The following is an 11496-nucleotide window of genomic DNA, read 5'->3' as shown; positions in this document are numbered from 1 at the left end:
ATGTCGCCGAAGGGCGAGTGCTGAAAGATATCTGCGGAGGTGAACTCCATGATTGGCGCCCAGTCGGATTTGATAGGCACGGGAGCAGGCGGTTCGGAGTCCGTGGCCGGGGAAGGATCCGGCAGCTTGGCAACATGACTCTCCTGAAGGGTAAGGTCGATATTCGGCTCGATCGCCGCTGAGGGTAAGGCCTCTGTGGCGGGGTCCATCCACCCGTCCATGGACGGCGCAACTGGCTCCGAATTGAGGGTCGGAGCGGCTGCCGGTGCGATCTCCTGAACACTGTCTGATGGTAGAGCTAAATCGTACTCATCGTGACCGCGCGACGCACAAGGCATAGGCTCGAATCCGTCGAAGATCAAGTCTCCGCGGATATCGGCCATGTAGTTTAATCTTCCAAACCTGACCTGGTGGCCAGGGGCGTAACTTTCGATCTGCTCCAGATGGCCAAGCGAGTTGGCCCGCAGTGCAAAGCCAACGAACACAAAGATCTGTCCGCGGAGAAAAGTCTCACCCTGGACTGCATGGCTATCGATAATCGTAGGAGCCATCAAGCCTAACGGCGACGACACAGAGGAACTCTCAATGAAAGCACCAATGTCGGTGTCAAAACCGGCGGATCTCGGGTAGGGGGTCCCGAACTATGTGTCTAAGGCGGATGGTAACAGGAGGCAGGGGACACGATGTTTTACCTAGGTTCGGGCCCTCTTGATGGAGGTAAAACCCTACGTCCTGCTTGATTTATTCTTGATGATATGGGTATTACAACAGTTAATCTACCACGAGATCGGAGAGGCTAAACCCTAGAAGCTAGCCTATGGTATAATTGTATGTTATTGTGTCCTACGGACTAAAACCCTCAGGTTTATATAGACACTGGAGAGGGTTAGGGTTACACCAGGTCGGTTACAAAGGAGGAGATATACATATCCGTATTGCCTAACTTGTCTTCCACGCCAAGTAGAGTCCCATCCGGACACGAGACGAAGTCTTCAATCTTGTATCTTCATAGTCCAACAGTCCGGCCAAAGGATATAATCCGACTGTCCGGAGACCCCTAATCCCGGACTCCCTCAGAGAGGGCATGGGAGTACTCGAAGTGAGGCGAGGACGATGCCTTAAGGCTGAATCAACCATCGGTTGCGTTCGCCTCCCTTCCGCCCTGGAGTAGTTTGACTGCATTTCGATGGTCGCCGCCATAGAATGGCAGCTGATCTCACGCCGACCTTCAATATTGTGGCATTATACCGCATCCAAGACACACATGAGTTCGCACCCATGGCACCCATCATTGGTGCCACCACACCTGACCTATGTGCCGCCATGGCTAGTCGCCACCCCGCTCCCTGTCCCCCCTTCCCAATCGCTACCACCCCCATTGACCATGTCGTTGTTGTGCCCTCCTTGCGGACCTTTCCACAGCAAGACCGAAGCGGACCGTGCCGAGAGGGGGTTATCGAAGAGGCCATGGGAGTACTCGGAGTGGGTCAAGGACGATGCATACCTTAAGGCTGAATCAACCATCGGTCGCATCCACCTCCTTGCCGCCCGGGAGTACTTTGACCGCATTTCGATGGTCACCTCCAAAAATGGTCGTCGAGCTCTTGCCGGTCTTCAAGACTGTGGCCTTATCTTGCATCCAGGACGCACATGTGTTCATCGACCGCATAGTCGCGGAATTAAGTAGCAGCAGTCGAAGCCTCCCCCGTATGTGAGGTCACTCCCTGGAGGAGGAAGAGCCCATAGTTTAGCGGAGAATCTTTGTAATCATTCTTGAAATTCACTTTGTAAATCCATGTTGAAATCCTAGTTGAAATCAACGTTTAGTCATGTACTAAATAACTCACATTATTGAGGGCGGGAATGGAATTGAATTGAAATCTGAATCAAATTGTTCTAAATTTAGGATTTTTTTTGGGAAAAACCATTGTAGTCAATGATAAATGACACACACATGTAAGAAAAATATGAAGGCCGCCTTTTTGACCAATCCGTATTTGATCAAAGTGGATGTGGCCTCCATACGTATGAAGTGCTCAATATCCCATATGAAGACCAAAGAAATGGCAACTCTGGTAGAGTTGCTCTAGCAGTTGTGGCCTAACACAACATAACCGAACACACGGGTGAATATCTAGTGCTCCCATGGCTTAGATGTTAGTATGAGACTTCAATCTCACAAAAGCCATACTATAAAATTTCAAAAAATTCTGTTTTTTTTTGTGTGTGTGAATGTTCACAAGATAAATGTGTGCAGCCCGTAAAACTTTCAACTCCAAATTCCGGATAAGCATAAAGATGAAGGGAAAAAAAAGAGGACAAACTCAGACATGAATATTACCATTTTTGTTTTTGTCTTCTTGTGACAACATTCATGTTGGAATTGTCTTTTTTTTTATCTCCATGTGAATCTTGAGTCTGGAGTTAAAAGTTGGACCCTGATAACGGATTTTGCCCATAGCAAATCAAATGTTTTTTTATGGCAACTTTGGTCGACGCGATGATGACAAGTCCAATTATCCAGAAAATTGTCATGTGTGTCTACTAATTTTCTCATCCTCGGGTCAACTGAATTTGTCCTAAAAAACATTCGATTTGCCATGAGTAAAATCCAAACGTTCGGGATGTATCTTTACCGTAAAAATTTTAGGGGTTGTACACAATTATCTTGTGAACAACCACAATGTCTTTCGAATTTATTTATTTTTGAAACTTCAAAAATTTCAATTTTGTGAGGTTTTGGTAGCACCTAGTCCTAGGCAGGCTGCTGGGTGTGCATGATGGCAGCAGGAGTCCATCATCACGGGACGAGCGAATCCCGCACCGGCTTGGCGTGTGTCAGTGATTCAAAGATATTTGACCCTCTCCCTCATTTCCTTTTCCTCTTCCGTCGTCCCCTTCCTGCGGTACCTTGCGCTGCCTGCCACTCTCGTTTTTGCTCGTTTGCTCCTCTGGTATGCAAATCCTCTCCCACTTCTCCATTTCTCGGCAGCCATTTTTTGATCCACTCTGTTCCATCCATCCACGCCGCTGCCCCTCGCTCACAAGCGGCATCCCTTTTCCAATGCCGGCCTCGCCCGCTACCGCTCGCGCGCCACGGGTCGGCCCGCCCGCCAAGAGGAAGAAAAAGGGCCTGCCAAGTCGTCTCCGAGCCTCGCCGGTCCTTCCGGCCGCGGGCTGGTCCACCCTCCCGCCCGACCTCGTCCGCCGCGTCGCCGACTGCCTTCTCGCCACCAACGACCTCGACTGCTACATGAACTTCCGCGCCGTCTGCTCCGGCTGGCGCGACGCCACCGACGACCCCAGGAGCGACCCCTCCGACCCCCGCTTCCGCCCGCGCCGCTGGGTCATCCTCCTCGACGAGGGCTTCCAGCTCCAGAGCGACGGCGGCGTTGGTGGCGAGCTGCTGCTCCTGCTGAACGCCGCCACCGGGCGCTTCATCCGCAAGAGGCTCCCGCTGCTCCGCCGCTACTACGTCGTGGCCACCACCCTCGGCGGCCTCTTCGTCCTGGCGAACAGGAACCCTCCCCACGCCGCCCGCGTCTTCAACCCGCTCACCGGCGTCCTAGTCCGGTTCGCGGCGCCCGTGCCCGCCGAGAAGGAGGTGTCCGCCTTCGTTAAAAGTGACAGCTCCGGCTTCTGGCCCCTGCTCGGCTTGCTCTGCGCCTCATCTCGCAGGCCGTGCGTGGCTGGTCCCGACAATGAAAGTTTCTTCTACGGTGGGTACAAGGCCAAGGAGTACCCTAACTACAATTCCGCACGGATGGCGGTCGCAGGTGGTCTCTACACCAACGACGCCACAACGGGATTCATTGCAGAATCAGAAGGCTGGTTCCCCAAGATCTGCGATCTGATTCATGTCAATCCTCATAAAGAAGATGTCTGGCGTTTCCTGGTTGAACTTGGTGGACAGGTGCTGATCGTCGTCAGGCTGCGGGGGCGCGTCAAGGTTTTCAAGTACGACGACGCCGAGCCCGTGCCCGTCGAGAGCATCGGCAGGCATGCCATCTTCGTCGGGCACCACAGGTGCCTCGCCGTGGACGCCGACAGGTTCCCGTCCGTCGAGGCAGACTGCGTCTACTACATTGATCGACGGGGTTTGTCAGCCCACATCTGCGTGTACAGCCTCAGGGACGGGAAAGAGGAGAGGGTCTCTGCTGGGGCCGTCGATTTCGTGAAGCCGCACAAGCTGTTCGTCCTCGTCGCCGACCGCCCTTTCACCGTCATCCAGCTTCTCTGCAGCTACACCATCAACGCCCGGGATTCTCAGCTGCCTTTGAAAGAAGACGCTGGCAACGTTGACAAAAAATGGTTTTAATTTTCTCTCTAGTCTTCGTTCTGTTAATTTTGGCTAAGAACTTCAGAAGAGGCTGACTCTAGGTTAATTAGATCACCTGTGGTGGATGGAAGAAACTACTCCCTCTGATTCATATTAATTGTCGCTGCTTTAGTATGGATCGGAGTGACTACTATTTTGTGGGCTTAAACTAGGACCTGATATGAACCCAATGCTCCATCTACTTTGCCGGATGCTATCTCTGTTGGTGTGCACTTGTTCTTCCATTGTTCACTTCGCAGTGCGGTCTGGTGCTAGCAAAAGTCGGTTCAGACTTTTTTCCTGTTTCTGAATTTAGCCCTCCAACTGAACCGTAGAATATATGCGGCTCTCTGCAGGATTTGTTTACTTTTCAGTAGCAAATGCAGGCTCTGTTTTTAACTTTTTATGCTCCTTCCTGATTCTGGTTTCACAGTTGATCCGTTGAACATTTGTCGCATAGCTGGTTGTTCTCCAAAGGTTTTGTTTCTTGTTGCATTTCGTAATCGGGATGGCAATGGGCTGGGATATTCATGGCTAACTAATTCTATCTTTCATCCTAGATAGAGAGGTTGCTATCCTAGTATTTGTTTGGCATTTCGGCACATTCTCTGGTCTTGCTAAGAAACCGGTTTGACTCTTGGTTAGATTACCTGTGGTGGCACTACTGTTCGTGGGCTTAATTAAGGCATGATATGAACCCATCTGTTTGGTTTAATTACCTGTGGTGGTTCCATCTGTTTTTCCTGATGCTATCATGTGTATATGTGCACTTGATCTTCTCTTATATCACTTCTAATGTAGTATGGTGCTAGCAAATAAGTCATTGAATGTATGCGGTTCTCGGTAAGATCAGTTTATTTTTTACTAGTTGCAAATGTAGTCTCAGATTTTTTCACCTTTCTGAATTTGGTTGTGGAGTTGAATGGTCGAGCATTTTAGTGCCAAATGTAGGCTTTGTTCCTTGTTGGCCTTTTCATATCCTGATAAACTGATACTCGGCGCTACTGCAGAATGGTTTGCTGTGTATGTCCAAATTTCTGACAGTTTACGATTTCTGCTTCTAGAGGGGTTTTGTAGACTCAGATGTTTTACATTTACATGTTTTTTGCTGGACGATACATGCGCACTGATTGAATCATAGTATGAACTAATGTTGGTTTGATACCAAATTCATCCTAAGTTGCTAGATATGAGTAGATTTCAACTGTTTGCTATCCTAGCATGCGTTGTTTCAGACTATTTGTGTTTTTTATTTTTCCTGCTGGTCATTTCTTGCTTTTATACCCCCAAATGCTCCTAGCATAGGAGCCTATGGTTCCAGTCTTGTTACTGCTGAAGGTACACATACCTTTTCTTGGTGTGGTGGAGCGATCTAGACTCGAATTGGGATTCAGGTATTGCTTGCATATACTCATTTGGCCAAATTGTTCAATTTTGTTTTTCAGAATATGCATAAGCATGTGTATCGTCGCATTAGAGAAATTGCTCCAACTTTAATCATGTAATTCGAACATTGTCACTGTGCGGTTGCAACTTCACTATTACTCGTGCCGTTCATAGGCGATAAATCGCGTGTGGACATGCAGCCACGCGAGGTTGGTATCAACACCGCTCGTTCCCTCGTGATTAGTGCTACTTCAATACATTGAGTCTGTATACAGATTTCAAGCCACCGTACACCAACTGATATAGTTAGCGTATTGCCTCTGACTTCTCCAGTATATGGCCCACAAGCCAGCCTCGCGCATTGAACAAGAGTGGCTTTGATTACACGCCAGCTCCAACGGCTAGCTGCATGCTCATAAATTCTGTGTCATAGTATTTGTGCTCGTAAATACGAATTAAGAAATACCCCGAACTTACATAGGGATAATTATGCTTGAAACAGATCGGCCGAGGATGCACCGTTTTTGGTGGGCACTTGCAGAAATGGGGCAACAGAGTTTCTATGGAGCAAACAAACTTGATCATAAACAAATAAAACCACAAGTGCCGAAGAGAGTTGCAGAGAGTAGATAAGCAAATTCTCTCTCTCTCTCTCTCTCTCTCTCTCTCTCTCTCTCCTGTTCCATGCATGAAAGGGGAAATCTCCATTCTACGAATGGCTCAGTGTCTCACAGCAGTTCACCGGCTCCTCTAACACACAGATATGGAAGATCTGAATGTAGCTGTATTGTGTTTCTTTAGCAAAATTCATAATCTCGAGCTGCCATGTGTGAGAGTAAACCATTTTGAATGGGAGTAGTACTGACGATTTGGAGATGTTGTTCTGTCCGAGGATCCTAGCTAGGCTAGAGAAGTAATAAAAAAAACTCTACTAATCCATTTTAAGTTGTAGTGCACTAATTAAGTTGCTCGTACTAAACATAATATGTCGCATGGAATATACCAGCTACCTTCAGTTTATCTTAATTGTTGCCAAATGTAATAGTTCGCACATAATGTATGATGGTTAGCTGCTTCTGTTACTGTTTTGTTTCCTTAAACGTCCATAATGAATCAGCCACACGCTCACGAACACATCAGTACAGTTTACATGTGATGACTACGGGAGAGACTACGGGAGAGAGAGAGAGATGCATGAAACTGAGAGTGGTAGGTGGAAATGTGACAGAGTTGCCTGGGACGCATTTGTTAGCACTAAAGTGTCCTGGCCCACTATACTGTATTCGTTTTGGTATCTATTGTTTATCCATGATGTATATATCTTGTATTTATTAAATGCTATATTAACCATAGATCTCAAAGGCAAAACTAATGGTCTAGATATGATCCTCGCGTGGAACCATGTCCCAAAAATCCGCGTCGCGTTCATAGGGGTATATAATCATTTTTATGTCTAGTGCCCTAGATAGACTCTAACTATGGGCCATCCTGGTGTCGGTGTTGCTTGTTATCTATTGATAGCTGGTTTTTCACTTATAGGCTTATAGCACATATGCCCGTGCGTTGCAACGGGAGAAAAATAGTGTGAATTATATGTGCAAGCAAGACCCGGTATGCACACCGAGAAGGAATACTTAGGTTTTGGGTTTGCTGCGTGTGAAGTAATCCATTCGCTATTTTTCTGTTCATTCATCGAGGGGATTAAAGGGTTTTTTTAGGTCATCGCACGCTAGAGAAGCCCTGCGAATTATTCAACCTATTTTTCCATCATTCGATGAGATTTTAATGTATGGAGTTCCATAATATGGAAGTGAGGCGGGCCTTCTCTTTTTCCATGTACAAGCCACCGATATAGTACAACCGGAGTTAATTCTACTCTGTTATTTTTCTTTGTTCATTGATCGAGGGGATTTAAGGTGTGAAGTTTCATAAAATGGGAGTAAGCTGGGTCATCTCTTTTCCAGGCATCTAGTTCACATAGTCGGGTCTTCCTTCTCTTTTCCCCGGGTAACAATCCTCAAGAAATTTAGGATCGTTTTGTACCTACTTCACGTAGCAATTCATCCATCTAGCTCATGTAATGGAGTTAATTCTTTTTCTTTAAAGAAATTCATGGTCTTTTTCTAGCTGGCACACGTACCAATCCATCCATTCTTCATCCAGCTTAATTCATCCTTCCTTCATTCAGCTTACTACATTTAGTTTTGCACAGGTATGTAAATTGGTATGACTGTATGTGCAGGAGCAATGTGAGACTATTTAAAATATTTTTTCCTTATTTCCTAGGCACTTGGGCCGGCTAAGTTGCATGGGCTGTGAAAGGCCTAGGTACCGAATCGATATGTGTTTGTAAGGCGCGAGTAAAATTCCAAAAAAAAAAAACCGGGTTAAATGATTGAACTCATGACCTCAAAGACCCCGACCAAGTTCCTAAAAAAAGTGTTGCTGGCCACCTGGACAAACATGTCTTAACCAATGGCCATCACAAATATTTAAGTACATATTGCAACATCATATTCGAGACTTTTTATCTTTTAAAAAAATAACGAATTGCCAAATATTCTTGGAAACATGAACAATTTTTGAAAACCCAAACAGTTTTCAAAATTCTGTACATATTTTGGAAAAACGCGAACACAATTTGAAACGGACCATTTGTAAAAATTCACAAACATCATTTGAAAACATGACCATTTTCAAAAATTTGTTAACAATTTTTGAAACAGGAACATATTTTCATGATTCAGAACATTTTTAGAAATGTATATTTTTTAAACACGCACATTATTTGAATTGTGGACATTTCACTAAAACAGGAATATTTTTCAAATTTTGAGCACTTTTAAAATGTAATTATCTATCTAAAAATCTTGAACAATTTTGGAAAACACAATTTTTTTGGGTAAGTTTTTTGAAGTTCTGAAGATTTTTTTCCAAAACACCAACAATTTTGGAATACTTAACATTTTGCCAAAATTATAAAAATAATTATGAACTATTTTGAATTTACAGAAAAATAAAAATAAAAATATTAAAATTGAAAAAATAAAAAACAAACGAGAAATAAAAAGTCAAGTGGATAGAGAAAGAAAAATAGAAACAGAACACACGAAGAAACTAAAATGGGCCAGGCCACTATGGGCGCCCTCTGTGAAGCTCCGACTATTTGTGGCTACATGCAGTAAATAGGGTTTTCCTAGTGCGAAGGCAGGAAATTAGGTGGGCTGGCTTCGTTGGGTTACATCGTGCGCAGCTCATGTACGAAATTCTGGACAAAGTAATTTTTCGGGAGCAACTAGTTAACAATCGCGGGAGCCGACTAGTTAACGAGCGCTTCTTCGAAAGCCTCGCAACAACCAGCGCCACTTGGCGCGCTCTCAGCCATTCGCCACGTGTCGCGCTCTAGGCGCTCCCTTTAGATTTTTTTATTTTTCTGCACGCGTTTTCGGCTATTTAAACATTTTTTGGGGGTTTTTTTCGACGTTTTGGTTTTCACTGGTCTTCCTTAGCTTTTCGACCAAAAATTTGAAATTTTTTTGCGTGAAAAAAACGTGTTTTTTCTTTTTCTTTCGCGAGAGTCACGATTTTGCCTCCGCGAGAAGCACGGTTTTACTTTCGCGAGAGTCATGGCCGTGCCTCTCGGAAACGAAAAAAATACGTTTTCTGTTTTTTCCTTTCGCGAGTCACGGTTTTGCTTCCACGAGAGGCACGGTTGTCCTTTCGCGAGAGTCACAGACGTGCCTCTCAGAAACGGGAAAAAACGTGTTTTCTGTTTTTTTTTCCTTTCGCGAGAGTCATGGTTTTGCTTCCGCGAGACGCACGGTTGTGATTTCGCGAGAGTCACGGTCATGCCTCTCGGAAACGGAGAGTCACGGTTTTGCTTTCGCGAGAGGCACGAGTGTGCTTTCGCGAGAGTCACGGCCGTGCCTCCTCGGAAACGAAAAAAAAGATGTGTTTTTTTTTCCATGAGAGTCACGGTTTTGCTTTCACGAGAGGCACGGTTGTAATTTCGTGAGAGGCACGGGCATGCCTCTTTCGGAAAGAGAAAAAACCAGTGCTCCCGGTTCGGTTTTTTCATCTGGTTTTTTTCGTGAAAAAAAGTTCGTCAAGACCTATCAACATGCGAGGAATCCAATGATGAAAGCGGTTTGAGATTTGGACGCACAGTTTGAGAGATAGAGCGTTTTGAATAAATGGATCTACGAAAAAAAGGAAAAACTCCTAGGTTGCGACAAGTGGCGCGCTGCATGTGCACCACATGCCGCAACCCGGGGAGTTGGAGTGATCCTTGCAACGAGTACTCCTCACCTAGTGATTTCGAACAATCGCTCCTTCGGGAGCCTCTGAACAATCACTTGGGCTGGGCGAAGAGCGCGCCACTAGGCGCGTTCCCTGCGGACGCCACGTGTCAGCTTTTGGGCTTTCATTTGGATTTTGTGTTTTTTTTCTCACGTGTTTTCGGTTTTTCAGACGACTTTTGTTTTGATTTTTTAGGCTTTTTGGTTTTTCACTAGTCTTTTTTAGCTTTTGGACATTTTTTTTTATTTTTTTGCGAGAAAAAAATGCTTGTCTTTCTTGTGCTTCCGGGAGAAGCACGGTTTTGCTTTCGCGAGGGGCACTTCTCGGAAATGGAAAAATGTGTTTTCCTTTTTTTCCGTGAGAGGGACGGTTTTGCTTTCACGAGAGGCACGGCCGTGCCTTTCGGAAAGAAAAAAACGCGATCCTTTTTGCTTCCGCGAGAGGCATAGTTTTTCTTCCGTGAAAGGCACGATTTTGTTTTCGCGAGAGGCACAATCGTGCTTCTCGGATGAAAAATACGTCTTTTTTTATTTTGTGAGATGCGCTGTTTTGCTTCCACAAGAGGCACGATTTTGATTCTGTGAGAGGCATGACCGTGCCTCTCGAAAACGAAAAAAACGCATTTTTTTCTTTCGCGACAGACACGATTTTTTCGTCCGATTTTCATTCTGTTTTTTCATGAAAAAAGTTCGTCAAAACCTATCAACATGGATTCTAATTTTGAAGATCTCGACGTGAGGATTTCAAGGGTGAAAACGGTTTAAGATTTGGACGTACGATTTAAGAGATAAACCATTTTGAATGGACGGATCTATAAAGTAAGGGAAAACTCGCAGGTTGTGACAAGTGGCGCACATGCAGCGCGTCACTTGTCGCAATCTGGGAGTGTAAGGTGATCTTTTGGAAGGAGTACTTCTCAATTAGTGATTTTGTAATTTTTCTTTTCTAGCAAACAGATGCATAAAAATCAGTACCACCTTGATAAAAAAAATTCTATGGTGAGCGGATTTAAAAAAAATCAAAGGAACGCACCTTACTTTATTAGTAGGTAAATATAGATACATATGTAGTAATGCAAGGATAGAAAAAAAAACATAGCCGCAAAATAGACATCGAAGTCTGGGTGACATTATTCAAGCGGAGCAAGTAAGCATTTTTTACCTTTATGTAAGCAGTTTTGCAGTCTCTGTTTATAGAACAGTACTGGGAGCGCCATGGCTTATAGTCAAACATGCTGATAAAATGTACAGCGATGCTTCTCTTGGTACTCGTATGAGGTAGTAATAGGAATATTAGCCACTGGATCTTAACAATCTAACGGCTTATATTAGTTGGAAAACCTCCGAGGTCCCAGCCAATCAGCTCGGTTGCCGTATATCAGCACCACACACCGTAGCCCATAGGCTAAGCACACCTATTATGTGTGACAAGTTCGTTGGAGAACTCTCAAGGTTCGCATGAACTGATGGTATACTTGAAGGCAGACAGAAACA

General features: G+C 45.1%; 1 protein-coding gene across 1 annotated transcript; it reads left to right on the top strand.

The window, feature by feature from the left end:
* The first annotated feature begins 2903 nt into the window (after positions 1–2903).
* Positions 2904–4598, top strand: LOC125549150. The gene has a single exon (XM_048712627.1). It carries the CDS (start codon positions 2957–2959, stop codon positions 4316–4318), a length of 1362 nt encoding a protein of 453 aa, XP_048568584.1. The 5' UTR covers positions 2904–2956; the 3' UTR covers positions 4319–4598.
* The last annotated feature ends 6898 nt before the right edge of the window (positions 4599–11496 follow it).

The sequence above is a fragment of the Triticum urartu genome, chromosome 3 (genome assembly GCF_003073215.2).
Source record: "Triticum urartu cultivar G1812 chromosome 3, Tu2.1, whole genome shotgun sequence".
In the NCBI taxonomy this organism is placed as follows: Eukaryota; Viridiplantae; Streptophyta; class Magnoliopsida; order Poales; family Poaceae; genus Triticum; species Triticum urartu.
This window is presented reverse-complemented; position numbering and strand designations above follow the sequence as displayed.